This window comes from Calidris pugnax, unplaced genomic scaffold, assembly GCF_001431845.1.
Source record: "Calidris pugnax isolate Ruff unplaced genomic scaffold, ASM143184v1 scaffold101, whole genome shotgun sequence".
Lineage (NCBI taxonomy): Eukaryota > Metazoa > Chordata > Aves > Charadriiformes > Scolopacidae > Calidris > Calidris pugnax.
Window position 1 is genome coordinate 260,244 of NW_015090815.1, and position 17,528 is coordinate 277,771.

General features: G+C 38.9%; 1 protein-coding gene across 2 annotated transcripts in view; it reads left to right on the forward strand.

The window, feature by feature from the left end:
* LOC106886603 (pituitary tumor-transforming gene 1 protein-interacting protein-like) overlaps positions 1–16,741 on the forward strand; it is a 31,255-nt gene extending 14,514 nt beyond the window's left edge. Inside the window, exons 5-7 of one of the 2 annotated variants that reach the window (XM_014939684.1) lie at positions 3,138–3,206; positions 8,293–8,339; positions 15,161–16,741. In XM_014939684.1, the coding sequence (XP_014795170.1) occupies positions 3,138–3,206; positions 8,293–8,339; positions 15,161–15,210 (166 nt within the window). In that variant the 3' untranslated portion in view covers positions 15,211–16,741. The remainder of the gene's footprint in view (positions 1–3,137; positions 3,207–8,292; positions 8,340–15,160) is intronic. The other variant, XM_014939685.1, reaches the window with a different exon arrangement.
* Positions 16,742–17,528: the final 787 nt, after the last annotated feature.

A 17,528-nucleotide genomic window follows, 5' to 3' on the forward strand; every position in this document is an offset into this window, starting at 1 on the left:
TATTGCTGGTTTTAAACCCACTCATTCTCAGCAGGAATTATTTTGCTATATTCCTTCTCAGTCTGGGGACTCCTTTTCTATAAAAGAAACTTTTTTACTGAATTGGAAGAAGGAAAATTTGTCGAAATGTAATAGATCTGCTTTACTGACCTGTTAGATGTATCGTCCCAGATCTCATGTGTAACCTTTCTTTGCAGAAGCATCAGCAGTCTGGGAATTTTTAAGCTGTGGGCTTTCAGTGTTTAAGAAGCCAGCACTTATCTTTTCCTTGAACCCAGAGAATACTTAGGTGCATTAATCCTGCCATTGTATGGTGTAGGTGGCTCACCTGAGTCCATCCCTACCACAGGAATCCTAGGACTATTGGTGCGTTGTTTCAGTTCATTGTTTTTATCCTGTGTTTGCACTTGGGAGTCTGGTTCCGTGTACTTGAGATAAAGACAGTCTATTTAGTATAGTTTTAACTTTTTCAGTTTAACAACCGCTCTGTAAAATTTTATAATTTCAGACTGTCTGAATTTTGAGGAAAAAACTCAATTCCTTCAGAGTGTCTAGAAATCAGAAGATACTTACTGCTTCTTTTAATTACAGAGAAGAAATATATTTTCTGAATCCTATACCAGTGTTTTATTGACTTGATGGGTCAGCGTGAAGTAAAACTATTGCAGAGTTATAAGAAACTGGGGTCTCCTTTAAAGTAGTTTTACAGAAGGATGCCCAGGAATGGGGTCCATCTGTCAGAGAAGGGGAAGAGCATCTTTTGTTCGTAGGCTTGTCAAGCTGGTGAAGAGGGGCTTTAAACTAAAATTGCTGGTGGAGAGGAGCTTCAATTCATCCCACTCCTACTAGTTTGATGCCAGTAATAGATACCCAGAGCCTGGAGAAGGATCACAGAGGGCACCTGGAGTGCAGAATAAAGGAATTCCAGCCAGTGAGACAGCTTCATTGAGGGCCCAGCTTAAATGCCTCTTTGTAAAGGCATGTAGCATGGGCAATAAACAAGAGGTGTTAGAGACATGCACACAGCTGCAGAGCTGTGATCTTATTGGCATTATGGAGATGTGGTGGGATGGCTCCTATGACTGGAGTGTTGGAATGGAAGGATATGGGCTTTTTAGGAAGAACAGGGAGGGGAGACAAGGAGTGTGTTGCTGTCTGTCAGTGGCCAGCTCAGTGCATGGACCTTCACCTGGGGATGGATGAGGAGCCGACCCAGAGCTTACGGGTCGGGATTAAAGGGAGGGCAGGGACAGGTGACATCATGGTAAAGGCCACCTGACCAGGAAGGCTGAGCAGATGAGGCCCTCTATAGACAGACAGGAGCATCATGTTCACAAGCCCTCATCCTCATGGGGAACTTCTAATATCTGTTGGAGGGACAACAAAGCACGACATGAGCAATCCAGGAGGTGCCTGGAGTGCCTTGATGAGAACTTACTTATCTAAATGATGGAGGAGCCAATGAGGAGAGGTGCTATGCTGGACCTTGTTCTCACCACCAAGGAGGGGCTGGTGGGGAGCGTGAAGCTCAAGGGCAGCCTTGGCTGCAGTGACCATGAAATGGTGGAGTTTGAGATCCTTAGGGCAGTGATTAGGAGAGATGGGGAGGGGCTCTTTTTCTGGGACTGGAGTGATAGGACAAAGAGTAATGGTTTTAAACTGAAAGAGGAGAGATTTAGATTAGATAAGAGAAAGAAATTCTTCATTATGAGTGTGGTGAGCCACTGGAACAGGTTGCCCAGAGAAGTTGTGGATGCCCCATCCCTGGAAGTGTTCAAGGCCAGGCTGGACAGGGCTTTGAGCAACCTGGGCTGGTGGGAGGGTTGGGGCAGGGGGGGTGGAACTGGATGATCTTAAGGTCCCTTCCAACCCAAACCGTTCTATGAAGTAGAAAATTTGTATGGGTTCTGTCTTACTGAGTTGTATTTAAATGACTAAGATATTCAAAGACGTGTATGCAGTGATTGAGCAGGTGGAAAAACTGAGTTCAGGTTTCCATTTCTAGTGTCTGAACATTGTTGTTACAACACCTGACATGCTGTCATTAACCACTGGGTGTCACTCTTGCTTAACTTGTGTGCTGGCTGCTGCAGACGTGTGGTACTGTAGCTATCCGTTTCTTTATTAGCAGGTGTGTTGATATGAATATTTACAATATTAAACATCTCCAGGTAGAGCATACAGTTTTGAAAAATTATTTGGTTGCTGCCGATGTGTGGTACTGTAGCTGTTTCTCTGTTAGCAGGTGTGTTGATACGAATATTTACAATATTAAACATCTTCAGGTAGAGCATACAGTTTTGAAAAATTATTAGCACAATTAGCTGCCTGGAAAAGCGTAGCAGGTGTCCATTGTTTAATCCTGAAGAATTGTCATTAATTCTGCTAGAAAAAATAACGGACAAGTAAATATTGTTTGGCATTTGCTTTAGAGTTCTACAATTATTATGTGGTCTATCTAATAGTAAAGTGAGACCGAGCTTCCTTCCAGGCGTGTCACAAAGCTGAGGTGCCTGCATTCAGTAGAGCGTATCTGCACAGGCACAGCTGGGATGTACTGTGTGGGCTCAGCGTTCCCCAGTCACACAGCTGATGCACTCCAGTAAATCCTTGCTCACTCCAGAACAGGGAAGGCAGCTGCCAAGACAGTTCATGTGGACTCCTTTCCTGGGGGCAACTTGAGATTGGATAGTGATGGTTGTTGGAAAGATAAATTGTTCTGACATCAAAGGCTTATGAACCATCAATCTTCTTCCAGGGCACAACAATGGACTTAACTGTGCATGTGCAGTATTCTTTATTCTGAAATGGGGTGTGACAAGGGGTAAATGGCAAGTAGGAGTCCTGCTTCTGGAGCAGTCTGCAACCTGTTGCTACGAGGCTTTAAATTGTCCTGTGGAGTCTGAAGGGCACATTGTTACAGTGGCTGAAGCATTTAGCTATTATAAAAGGCGAAAGGGTAATTCTACAAATTTGTCACTTATTCAGCAATGAAATTTTACGTGCCTGTGAAAAAATATCTCAGATCAGACTATAAATCCTTTTTTGAAAATAAGTCAACTGACTAAAGGATGATTGCCTGCCACTGCAATTATTATTCCTCCTCTTCTGCTTTCTTTCCCTCCTTGTGTTTCTAGTAGACCAGATGAAGAAGAAGAACGGCTAGCTAGAAAGAGAGAGGAACAAAGACTACAGTCTCTTCAGAGGTAAGTCTTGACAGCTTGATACATAGCAATACACTTCCTGGTGGTATAGGAGTATTTTGCCCTTCTGAGTAATACAAAGTAATACAAAAAGAGGCATTATGGAGTTAGGCATGACAATGTCAATTTTTTTACAAGAAGGTGCTTATTGTGAGATTTGTGAACCGATTAGGAGCCTGTATCTCCCTAAGTGAGCAGGGAGTCAGTACGTTGATGCTCAGTGTGGTAGATAGAAGTGCTCTGTGCCAGCCAAGAGCACATGGAAGGGATGTGGCTGAAGCCTTTCCTAGTCTCTCCTGGACTGATGCTTAGACAAGCAGTGGCATGAGTTAATGATTAAGTGAGGGTGGGATTCAGAGGTGAATTTGATTCATCTGGTAACTGGTTCTTTTAAAGTCTGGCTTGGAAGGGTAGAGAAATTGATAGTGAGATACCTGTTAGAAATTTTGCTCAGGAAAAGGAGAACTTTGGCTCAGATCTCCCTTTAGACTTAATCCCATATTCCCATCCTCTTTATTAAAGCTGCAATACAGCTGTAGAAAGAAGTACAGGAGTCAGCAGCGATACAGTGCTTCTCGGAACAGCATTCCTTCAGGTGTAGGTTTTTATAGCTTGCTTCTTCAGTTACTCTTCATGGTTTTTATATTATTCTTTAGATAAAGAATAGAATTAGTTATATATATATAATATTAATAATATAATATATTAATAATAATATATAATCTAATAGTATTTAGATAATTTTTGTAGGTAGGACCGTGATGTCCCATGTACCTTTTGAATCATACTTCCTTTCCTGGTCTATATTTTGGATGTTCACAGTGGTTTAGCTTCAGCAAGACAAGAGGACAGTCCTAACTAAACTAATACTAGGCTTAAAGTTGTCAGATGTGGTTTTGAATCCCCAAAGTCTGATAAGGAAATTGATCTTAGGTTTGATACTTCGTGGCTAATGGTTTCTAAATACTCAGCTGCCAAGTAACAGGTGGGCACCTTCACTGGTGCCTGCTATTTTCTCCTGAACTCAGATTCATTGTTAATATGAGCAGGGACTGTGGGGAGCAAAGCCTACTTCCAAATAAGACCCCTTGTGGAGCTTTTGCATGAAGACATTAAGTTTCTCTATTACAAATGTGCATAAGATGACAGGGTAGGTAGGGAAATATGCTTGGTTTGCTCAAACATGTCACATTTCTGACTGGGCACAAAAGCAGGAGCCAATAAGGTTCTCTTACAGATATGCCTGCTGTCACTCGTGTCTCTGGCAGGGGCTGTGAGAATCACTCTGAACTCCATGCAAATCTGGTTTCTGGTCCTGAACTGCCAGGTTATACAAGCAAATGCAGCAACTGTTTGCCCTGAATCTGACAATGGTTACGGCTCTGAAGTAGGTGCTGTGATATTAGGAAGCAGACTAGATTCTGTGGTTATGGGTTAAATCGAAATTTTCTTTAGCCTTGTACAGAATTCCTAAACCTGTTGGCAATAGAGAATTAGGATACAATGGGGACATTTAACAAGAAAATTTCTCAGAGCTTGACTTAGTGCAAAGCTTGAGTAGTTAGTTTTGTTTCTGTGACTGCAATTTGTTAGAGCTATTGCATACTAGCAGTTTAATATGGCTATTTCAGTTTTCTACTGGCTGTATAATGCAGTCTAGTAGCTTTTAAACTTTAAATTTAAACTTAACAAATTTTCTTTGTTCTGCACAAATTTTATTCTTAACAGCACAGACTCACTGTTGCAGTAATGTGTATTCTGCACTTGTTTAGGAAAGTACAACTTTTTGCAGAGGGAAGATGAAAATTCAGTTGTCTCCTAGTGTAGTGGAGCTAGAATTACTCTTTTGAAAATGTTTATGTTTAAGTGTAATGGTGCCACTAATTTAACCCTACTTTTGGTGTAACGCTGAGCTGCTGATGGCAAGAGCATTCTTACTTTTCTTTCGTGCCCAAGGCACAAGCATTGACCTTGTGTCTGTCTGGGTTTTTCTGGTTTTTGGTTTTTTCCTCTATGGGATACAGCTTCTTCGTGTACAGCTAGCTGTCCAGATGAGTTGGTGATGGACGGATAAGAGGACTAGTCTAAGCTTCATTTCATGGTTCCGTTAGTGAATGGTGAAAACAAAGTAAGGAGCCCCAAGTTGCATAGTGTGTGATTAATGCAACCATGAAGGTAATTGCAGCACCTAACTTTTTTTTTTTTTTGTCTTATTGGGCACACAATTAAATGTCTGCCTTGTAAATTTAAAATTTGTTTGTGTTAAGTATCTGTAATAAACTGAATTTTAGGAAGTGACATTCTGGAGTCCCTAAATGGCTGTTAGAATGCAGAGTAAGGATAATGACATTGCCCTCTGCTTGTCTTCAAAAGGAGGAAACTAGCTGTCACGTCACCAAGGTTGAAAATCACTGCTCATACATAGAGTTTGCATTTACAGTGAGGGGAGGGAATCCTGGAGTTCAGCTTTAGACTAAAAATACTGAAAGAAAACAAGTATCGTACTGCACAGCTTTAGTCCTTTATTTGACTTCATGTCATCTCTAACATGAAAAATAATTTTTAAACACAGCGTCAAGTAGTGAGTCTGTCAGCACACTCATATAAGTATTTACTGATGCAAATACATGCCACATTTATGTGTTAAATTTATGTAATTTATAAATAATGATATAAATATGTTAGAAGTTGATAAGCCAGTGAAAAGCAATGAGGTCTTGATTGAGATAAACTGGCAAGTTACAATTTGGTAGTGAAATGGTAAGGGAGAAGAAGAGCGGGGGCAAAGAAAGAAAGGATTGCAGTTCACTTGTGAAGAACCAAGTATGGAAAATCATGTGAATTGCTAGTATTAGGAAAAATACATCCTTGGCTTACAGCAGCAGGAACAACTTGGCATGGAGAGCCAAGAGTTTAGTGTACAGAAGATGGAATAATAGCAGTAGTATTAAGAAACAGAACTAAGGCAGAAGGCTGTAAAGTGACTTCAGTGGATCATACTGTAAGATGTGACCAGCGCAGCAAACCATCTCTGGGTGGGTGGCTCAGGGACTGCCTGGTCAGGAACGGGCCTGTTCTCCTTTGGTGTATAGCTGAGCCTTATTTACTGTACAGGGATTTAGCCGTGGGTGATGTGATATGATGTAGTTGTGGCCATCTGTCAAAATTCAAATGTTTTGCAAATATTAATGGTTTTACCCTTCAAACTTAAACAATCTAAGAATTTTAGATATTTGGTGGTTTTTGTTTTGAATAGTCTAGGGAGGTATTCTAAACTGTTTCTGAAGCTTAAGGCCTACACAGACTGATTTGATTTGAATTTTTTTTTCCCCACCCCCTTACCCTTTTTATGCAGATACTTAGTGCTTTCTGTGTTTAGGGCAGATTCAGACTGACTGCTAAAATAATGAGATTTTAGTTGAAACTGCAGCAGTGAGCCTCCAATATTTTAGATAGGGTATACAGAACAGTGAAAAACATGCCATCGATACCACCAGTTAAAAAAACAAACTGGTTTGACGTCACAGTGTCTCATGGAAACTGTAGGGAAATAAGGACTAACTTTATATAGGGGAAGGCTGCTTTAAGCAGAATCTCTCTATTTGCTTTCTGAGACTCCTTGCCTCATATAATGTCTTTCTCTTATGCAACACAGAAAGCAGGAGTCCCGTGGGCAGGTCAGGTGGGTGAACTTGACTCCCCTTCCTGTCCTTTTCAGCCTCTCAGTCCTGACTTTCCTCCTCTACATGAATTTCATTTCGTTCACCCTGATTCCTCAGTTCCTCCTCCTGCAGTTTGGCCAGGTGGCTTTATTTCCTATGCTGCCTGGGCTGAAAATAGTGTAAAGGGATATAAGGGAGATAGATATCCAGGGAAATAGCAGTGGAAGGTTTTGAGTCAGTCTTATTTGATTTTCCCATCATGCTTTATCTGCATGCTTTCCAGAAGTGCAGTAGCAGAGAAAGGCCAGTTCAGCCCTTCAGCTCTGTAGGAAGCCAGGTAATTGCTTCTGAGGATACACAGGATTTGATTAGAAGCAAATTAGAATTGTTTGGAGGTGGAATATGCAAAGGGCAGGTGGGTGCTTTGGTGCATTAAGCTGTCAGTGCTTAAAAGCTTTCTGCTGAATATGTGCAAATTAGAATCAGGTGGAAGTCAAAACTTGTTTAACTGGTTGAATTTTGATAGATGTATTTTTTTTAGAGGAACACTGTTTTGCCAAACCTTATGTCCTTTCCTCAAAATATATAGATTCTGGATCATCCTAGTGAAATGACTGTATGAACTTCTTTTGTTTGCTTTTAAACTAAGCAAAATAGGTGTTTCCTTTGTTGAAATATAGGAAAATTTTCCTATGAATGATGGAATGATTTCTATTTAAACTTCTTTCACCTTTGCAAAGTGGAGGGGAGGAAGGGGAAGAAGAAATTGACTTGTCAGACACTTGTTTTATGTGAATAATTAAAGTTTGGCAACATTAGATAGTCTTGAAAACTGTTGTATGATTAGACAGCATAATTAGAGGCATCCGATTTTTATACAGCACAGTATTTTAATTTATCCTCTGCATGGATACCATGCTGGATTTTAGTAGTTTTCACTTGCTGTACTGCTTAAACAAAACAGTAATACACCTTTTATCTTTTTAGAATTATTATATTGAACTAGGATTCTGAAGCACACTTTATTCACTGCTAAATTTTTGCAGTTCACTGCTGGAAAGCAGTATGGAATCTTCCAATGTAGCACCTTGCTTATGTATAGCTGAATAACTCAGTATGTGTACGTGTACATACTGAGTTATTATGTAGAAGGACATACGTACTTCAATATAGAAAAAAATATTTTTCTTTATACTTGCAAATATGCCTTATTTTGACATTATTGATTAGTGAGAAATTATAGGGAGTCTTATAGATACATAAAGTATATATAGAAAGATAAGATATATAACTGGTTACGTGATTTTTTTTTAAATTTGTAATTGCATACTAATTTAAAAACTGCTGTCGTCTCAGATGTAATTATTGTATTTTGCTTATAGCTCAAAACAGTCTAAATATTCTTCTCATGCCTTTATTTTTTGCAGGAAACATGAAAGAAAAATGAAGCATGATGAAATACGTAAGAAGTATGGTATGTGATAATCCTGTTCTGATACTCAATATCTAAATTGATTCCTTTTTCCTAATTATTATTAAAATTCACAGCAGGAACAAGCTACTTTATCAGCAGCAGAAGTAATCAAGCCCAGTTTAATACTGATGCATGTCTTCTGTCACCTAGATGCCTGATCTCATCAATATTGTGCTCCAGTTTTCTTCCTGCACTGACTCTCCCAGTGGGCAAGAGACAATGTGCTGGGTGGGGTGTGCAATATATTGATTAAAATAAGTAGTTCTTTCTGTCTCTTCCTAAGTAAGAGCACTGATTTATTTTATTTTTTGGGAGGAGAGCAGGGAGGAGAGGTATGTTTGTTCTTGAACTTGATAAACCAATCTAGTTGAAATTGGCTAGTAGACTCATGGTTATTGAGGGAGGATAGACTGATTACCGGATAGTAAGCTTTTTAAATCAAGCTTAAAAAAGATGGATGGAGGACTCAGCCTAATGTAGGGATTTAAAAGGTTGTTTTTTCTTTGTTTTTAAGTGAACTGTTGTCCAGTAGGAGAAGCGTATCACAAGACTGTGGACCTGCTGTGTCGTATAGGAGGCTTTATCTAGGCTTGTCAGTGCTTCACATTTCATTTCAGAGAGTTAATAGTACTGTGTATTCAGAGACAGATATGCTAAAACTATGCTGCACTTTTTATTATGCAAATTGCACCAATGTCAGAGAAGGTGATTCTAGGGGTCTGAACAGTCACTCAAAACCGTTAATTTTCATCCTCTTGTTAAACTGATTGGCAGAGTCTGGGAATGCCTTCGTGAGTCTGCAGCCTGCCCTTTGGCTGATGCAGAAGTGATACAGACAATCTCTGCAGGGAATTCTCTGCCTGGGGAATATTTGCAAAAGCCTGTTCCTTGCTGGAATGGAGGAAAATTCAGTGTGAAGCTTGAGCTGCAGGAGGAAGAATGATGTAGAAACTACAATTAATTTTTGTTAAACATCAGTCATGAAATTTAGTCTTGTGGTATTTTATAGGATAATTGACCCTGTATCCCAACAATGGGTCAGTTTCAAGAGGTTTATATGAAAGGTTGACAACAGTAGTCCAGATTTTTAAAAAAAAACAAACAACAACAACAAAATCCAAACAACAACATAAAACACCACACACATTTTTGTGTTTGTTTCGCCACACAGAAGAGACAATCTCAACAAGTTTGAATCCTTGGGACAGATTTGGTGAATAATTTAAGATGATGGCTATGTCTTAAAAAAGCCATGCAGCACTTTGTAGAGGTATGCATATAACTTTGCATGTCCTTGAGGCAGCGCAGCCAGGAGAGGTTGGATTCAGCAGAGCAGTCAGTGTGTCAAAGCACCGCTTTGGGTTACATTAGGTGATGTTTCTAAAGGCGGTGTTATGGACTACTTCTGAAACTGGTTCATTCTTCTCTGGATGGTCCTACATTTTAGTGAAGACACTTCTCTCTCTTCAGTGCGTAACTTTGAGACCTTTGCAGAATGCTTTGTTGGATCTTGTTGGAGTACTTGAGTTACCTGAGGAATATAACTGTAACTCTGCCTCTGGAATACATACACCAAGTTCAACAAGTCTTGCTTGTAGCTATAGTATGCACACAGTCATATGAGAGCTAGTGTCATTTTGCCTTCATTTGAAGGGGGTAAGTCTGTCAAGAACTTAATTAGAACGAAGTTCATACATGGATTGTGTTAATGGAAGGCATACGTTCTTACAAGGAGTGAGGCATATTCATTTCTTCATGCAGTTATGCTTTGCAATGCAGTTTATTCATAAAAGATCATAATTCAACTATAAAATTTAAATTTCAATAGCAAACTTCTATATAAAGTTTGTTTATTGACAGATTTGCTTCGTTGCGTACTCAAAGATTAATTTATATTATCAGATATACCAATTTGGGGCCTGGATTCTCATAATTCGTTTTTGTCCAAAAGAAAAACCTCACTCTTACAAGAATAGTTGGCACATACTGAAAGGGTCTACGTAAAACTGAGGGAAAAATGAAAGACAGAATATGTATAAATTCTGAAATACCTAAATATTATTGCTAGTGTATATAGTTTATATTCTGATAACATACAGACAAATGGTTGTCAAAATAATTCAGTGAGACACAATAGACTAAGTCTTGCTATAGCCTTGGATCGTCTGTCTTCATTTTTCACTGTGTAGTAAATACATGTGTTAGCATATTAAATATAACCTAATAAAAATTGCTGGAAATAATTATGGAGACACTAGATTATTTTACTGTTAGGCACTGCCAGGAGGATTCTTAGTTAAGTAGGCGTGGATGAATGGCAGAGTGACAATGACTTTGTTAACCTGACTCTGTAGATTAAGATGATCATGCCTGAAATTTCAGTATTTGGTTGGCTTTAAGGGAATGTCTTTTCCCATTTAATCCACCAGCTTTCCTTACCCCATTTAAATGGTAATTACACATTTATAATGCATTGCAGGTGTCACTCTAGCAACAGTCCTTTGGGAGCATTGGAAGCAATAGAGAGCTTTAGCAACCAGGAATACACACTTTGAATTGTTTCTTTGTTGTACAATTTGATAGTATTTTTCATTTGCTCACATATATGAATGCCATATGATTACACAAATTATATGTTGACTGTTAGAAAAATTTAAAGTAGAATTCAGAGTACTTCTGCAGCTTGTCTGGTATACAAAGGAACTACAATTTAATTGCTGCTGCATTTGCTGCTATTGTATGTTCAGTATTTTGTTAGTGAGAAGCTGCTTTATTTATTTATTTCAGGATTTTGCCTGGTATTACTGAAAGGATTATATCCCTTTATTTTTACAAAATTATTGCCTTTCATGATTTTAGGCTTCCACATCACTTGCTTCAGTTGTGCAAAGGTTTTGATTAGCTAATTTAACAATATGTAATCCTATTTCCTTTATTTTATTTGACTTTTTATATTCAGTAGTTTGTCACAGTAAGTGTTCCTTCTGTTCGAGATCGATACTTTATCTTGATCATCTTTAGTGTTCTGAATGCAAAGCAGGGAAATCTTCTATTCCTGTACACTTAAAGCTATTTAGTTTGTCTAAGAATAAAGTTGTTAAAAATACAGAGGAAAAGTGTAATAAGGGGTGAAGACATGCAGCAAACTAGTTCATTTTTTCCACTGTATACAGTCTGTTGTAAGTATTTCACTTGTTAATTCTATTTTTGGGAAGTGCTGGTATGTGACGAGAGTCAGATATCAATGACTGAGAAGCTGCATAGTATATAATATAAATGAACATGGTGGAAAGAGGTATTAATTTCTTAAAATTGCTTTGTTGTTTCACACATCTTAAGAGGCCTCATTACTTACAAGCTGATGAAAGATACTTCACTACTATGCCTTTCAAATTTTGAAGTGTTTCTTAAATACTGCTAAGTAGGTCAAATACTGACCTCAAAATGAAGGTAAATAGAAGTAAGATGTTAGAAGTTCTCGTAAGTGTCCTTTGTGTCAATATTCAAGTTCAGCAGTAATGTGTAATGGACTTTGCGGGTTCAGGAATCTTGTTTGCAATAAGCATCTAGTGTCTCTGAACCTGTAAGTGTAAATTACAGTTGGGTAGTCTCTCTCATGTCAAATAGGAAGCAGTTGAGAGAGACAACTCATGTCTGGTTCAAGGCAGCACATCAGCTTTAGTTGAAGCAGACACACTGTGTGATTAGCATAGGCTTGCATCTCCTCTCTGTCCTGGCTAAGAGCAACCCTGGCAGCTGGCAGGAGGTTTCTGTTGGACTCTTTTTTTTGATTGTTTTTGTCTACACGTTGGAGCCTGATCCAACTTCTTCAGTAAGAATTGGTGCAAGTGATGTGCAAGTGTCTCCCTCCTCTCATCTTAAGATGTACTTGAAATGCTGAGGATAAAAGAAATTTAAACACTGGATGCAGATCTGAGAGCAAGACTGAGAGCATGGTCTGTCAGATACTGTAACCTCTGGTTCTCCTCATTTGGAAGGAGGACTTGCATTTCTCTTCAAGTACCTTCTTTCCCGGGAGATGAATTTGTAAAGTCACAACCAATAATACTCACACTGGATTGGCCTCTAGTTCTTAAGGCCTGTTTAGTTTCAGTATTGTACAATGAAACAGGTTGGAAACCTTCAAGTTAAAACATACTAATGCCTGATTGTTGGCAATCATACTAATGCCTGAATAATTTGGAATTGGCACTACTGGATGTAGAACATCGTTTCTGTTGGGTTTCAGCTGTTTAAGCTGTACGAGAACAGTGTTTAGTGTTTTACTGTGCTACTTCCATACTTATGAAGTGTCGAGTATGTGTCTTGAATGAAGTATTAGAAAGGCATAATAAGCACTTGCCAGACAATATAGAGAGAAGTGTGCAAGCTAAGGAGATGTTGTCAGGGAAGCTGGTACCACCTCTTGCCACTTTAAGGAAAAAATTTTGAAGTTTGGTGCCTTGGTTTCGAAGTGAAACTTAATGCAATGCCAGTTGTAATACAAATTAATTTCTGCTACTGTTGCCAATTTTCTGTCAATGTTGTGTAGATGTCCTTTGCATTTGGAAGGGGTGAAATACAGAAGTACTGCAAAAAAATTTTGAGAACTGGGCTACACAGTTGTCTTTCAGGTAACTAAATATATCAGGATCCATATATCTTAGCTGCCAAGGTATTAACGAGTTTGGAGGAAGGAGGCTGGGGTGGTGGTCTGGAAATACAGTAAATGTTTCTCCTTTGTATTCATGTTGGGATTATATTAATGCAGGAATGTTACCTGAAGGCACTAAAGGTGGAATGGTAGGCCTAGGATAAGAGCTTTTTTTATTGTGTGTTGTCTTGCTTGTCAGCTAGAGTAGACTTAATAGACATTACAACTTTTTGTTTAAATGCATGAAAGGTAAGATTGAAATTTGACAAGTAACTGCTTTCTAGAAGTTTAAAAATACAAAAATTTAAAGATCTCAAATATTGTAGATAATTCTTGATAATGCTGTCATCTAACAGCATTGTTAGGTGCTGCTATTCTTTGCATTCTTGCATTCTTATTGCACAAATGCTTAAAAGATTTATTTTATTTTTTTTAAGAGTTACAGAAGGGGGTGGTACATTGGATGGAAGCTACTGTACCAAGTAAATAGACTGTGTTTTGTGTTACCGCCTGAAGCTTTATAAATGTGACTGGCTTACTTATTCTTTGACAAGTAAAGGCCATTATGTACGAGGGCTGGTTTTCATTTTAACCTACAACGTGACTGCTTGTAATCTTGAGTAATTATAGGAAATTGTTTTTATACCTATTCCTTAATACTTGTTGTTCCATATCAGGTAGTTGGTTGTGCTTACTAATAAAATAATCAGCACTAAGCAGTTCTGCTTCTTGATTGACATCTTAAAATAGCCTGGCAACAAAGTAGACTGCCTTCAGTGTCACTAGCTTTTGGCTTTCATATAGAACAGTGAGTATTTGGTATCTGTGTGCAGGAGCACAGGAAAAGAGGTCTGGTATGAAAAGGTCTGAGGGGAGTTCTGTGGGCAGTAATCTTTCTCTTCCACTATTGTGAATCTGCACATTTGTGAATTGGGGTTGTTTGGCTTAGCTGTTTTCTGTCTCCATGCCCTAAACAAATGAGCTGGAGAAGAGTCATAGAATCATGGAATCATAGAATTGTCTAGGTTGGAAGAGACCTTTAAGATCATTTGGTCCAACCATCAACCTAACTCTGATAAAAACAAAAAAACCCTCACTAAACCATGTCTCTAAGCACTATGTCAACCCATCTTTTGAACACCTCCAGGGATGGTGCCTTATCTGCTTCCCTGGGCAGCCCATTCCAAGGCTTAATAACCCTTTCAGTGTAAAAATGTTTCCTAATATCCAGCCTGAACCTCCCCTGGTGCAGCTTGAGGCCATTTCCTCTTGTCCCATCACTTGGGAGAAGAGACCGACCCCCGCGTCTCTACAGCCTCCTTTCAGGGAGTTGCAGAGAGCGGTACGTCCAGGCTTGCCAGATCTCAGTATAAAAATCTTGGTGGAAAAGACAGCGGAAGTGTTCCTGTTCTTTCACAACAAAAGGTCTGATGTGTGGTTTAAAGTCTCTTTGAAGTAATTGCTGTCTGGAATAGCGATTGCTCAACTAACCCTTATAGAAGATGATATGCATATCCAGACAGTATAATTGGATGATTTTGTAATGCTTTCTGTGACAGTATTCTGGTAAAATCATTAAGAATCTTCACGATGGAAATGTACTGCAACCTGGATTAAGTGATGTTCTTGTTCTGGTCCCCCCGAGGTTTTAGTGCATGTAGAAGTGAGCTTCATTTGTTCTTAGACATGATTGTCCTGCTGCAGAAATGCTGTAAGTGGCTGAGTGTGACAGATGTTGTGTATAATCGAAGTAGAACTAAGTCAAAGTAGCAGCATCTTACATTTTAAAAGGATGATGATATTATAATAACTTCCATTTATAAACTGGCCACTCTGAATCTGTTCTTCCTGAGCCGTCTCTATACTTAGATTTTCGTAGACTTGACTCTCAGAAATGCATTTTGCAGGGTATACTTCACAAATGAGAAATGTTTTTTCTGCAAGAATTTTTCATAAGGAAATGTTCTTTCCCTGCTAAATCATGAAATATTTATGATAATAGTCTGAGAAATAAGTGCTGAATAACACTATAAATTTATTATTATACTTGAGCATTTGGGTAATAAGGCAACTGTTATAAGGAACAAAACCAGTGAGGTCAGTAACTCAAGGTTTTTATGTGATATTGGTAAGAAAATGATAAATACAGTCCTGTTTTGTTTTACAGGTCTTCTCCAGGATTCTGATAATCCATACAGCAGACTTGAAAATGAATAAATCTGAGGACGTTCCACTAGAGCTGTAATTGCAGAATACAGAAAGATAGTTTGTCTTTATTTGCCTTTTGCTTGTTTTTTCCCCAAAGATATTTTTTCCGCATTGTAAAACTATGAGTGGGTAAAGACTTCATGAAATAAATGTTTCTATCTTCTTCTACCTATATAGAACTAATTTTTCATAAATGCTTTTTTAGTTGTTGAAATATCTGCTGATATTTTTTTTTCACGGTGATGTTTAAGTGTAAAGCAGTATCATTCCTTCTCTTAAAACTGTATTTTGTTACTTGATGTAGATGGCAAGTCACAATCATACGTTTGAATTCAGTATTAACTGCCACTTAAACAGTTATTCCCATGTTCCTGAGTAAAGATTTTTTTTTCCTAGTTTATCTTCTTTTATAAAAATAGAAAGCAATATGGAAGCACAGTTTCACACAGCTGAAATAACTGATGTTGCTATTGATGAGAAAATACACCAGGGAAATTTTTATGTACTACTAGAATGTGAGAATTGGGTGGAAAAAAAGATCTTCAAGACTGTTAAGTCTAAGGGTTAATGGGGTCTTTGAAACATTTAACTCAGTTGTGGAAATGTTGATATGTACTTTGTGTATATCACTGATGTCAGAAATTACTTCAGTTACCAAATTTGGAAGAAGGTCATTTTTGAAATAAATATTGTTATGTGTGCCTAAACTTAAGAAGAAATATCAGCCTGTGTGAACAATTTTTACTAAAAAACAACCAACGACCCACCAAAAACTCACTGTAGGGATTGTGCAGTTGAGCAGGCTCCCCTGGCCCGCAGGGAAGCACCACCCGGCTGCGTGTTCCCTCTCCCTGCGCTGGGACGAGGGGGATAATGGGAACAGCAGAAGCAGGAGAACTCCTGAGCTGTGATACAGACAATTTAATGTGGGAAGAAGAGGAGGGCAGGGGGAATAAGACATGCTGAGACAGTTGTCACCTGCTGGAAGCAGACCTCTGCCCACCCTCCCCATAGCTGTTGTTGCTGAGCGTGATCTTGCACGGCCCTTTGGCCAGCTGTAGCTGTCCCAGCTCCCTCCCCTCCCCGTGCTGGCGTGGGCAGTGGGGAGACGTGCAGCCCTGGTGCTGTGCAGGCGATGCTCCAGGAAAGCCAAGGCACTGATGTGTTACCAGTTCTGCTCCAGCCACAAATCCAAAGCAAAGCACCTTGTGGGCTGCCATGACGAAAGCTATCTCCATGCCAGCCAAACCTAGTACATACAGTAAGTAAGCAGTGATTTATTTTTTTTAGCTTTTATTGTTGGGTTTCTATTTCCTCTGCCTTTTCATAGAGGTCTCTCCTGGAGTGTTTTCACTAGCTTACTGTATGATGCAACACACACAGAGTTCTTCTCCCTCACCCCTCAGTGTGAGTTCAGTTCATTCTGTACAGTTTAAATAACCTCCCTTGCTGTATATTATCCGTTAAACAAATGTATATTATTGAAGATGTTCATCTTATTTTTACCAGTGTTCCCAAAATAAACACTTTAAGATCTTTATTTTGGTTCTCTTTAGTTCTGTTGTTCTGTACAATTTTAAATTAACTTGGTTTAGAAGTGATCAAGTATGAGTTTGGGAGGATGGAACGGATGCATTTTTGCTTCTGCTGGTTGTCTGACAGAAGAATAAAATCTTGGCATCGGTGTGGTGGGAATTAAATCTTGCCTGTGGGTGCTGAGGTGAATTGCCATTCCTCCCAGTGCCACAGAACCTGCCTCTGCTCAGGCTTTGGTAACTAACACTGTATCACTAATTTTGGTACAGTGTTCACTTCCATTCTTTCACTGGTTTTGCCTCTGTATGCAGTTTCTCAGGAATTTATATAAAAACGTTTCCTAGTTCCCTGGTCTGTATTGCAAAGAGTGTTCATGGAATAATAGTTGTGTTTCCTTTTCTCCTGAACTCCTATGTAGCACTTTATTAGTAGGCATTGTGTTTAATTTCATGTTTCTTCGTCTGTCAGCTGTTGTCAAGTCTGAAGTATTATTCAAATGGCTGTCTTTGAAGAGTGATGGTCTGTGATAAGAGTGAGTTGATAGTGTGGAAATAAAACATGCTGATGGTTTTCCCTGGAGATAACTTTTGCAAAAATGATGGAGCTCTGCCTGCTGTCTCACAGCCCAGGCAGTGACATTCCTGACTTCATAGAAAAGCATTTTTCTTCAGCACCTGCTACAGCACCTGAAGGGCTGTCACGCGTTCTAACAAAAGGCGGAGGAGGAACAACCTTTCTTACAATTTCAAGGTGGTAAAGTACTTGGAGAACCAAAATATTTTGAGACTATG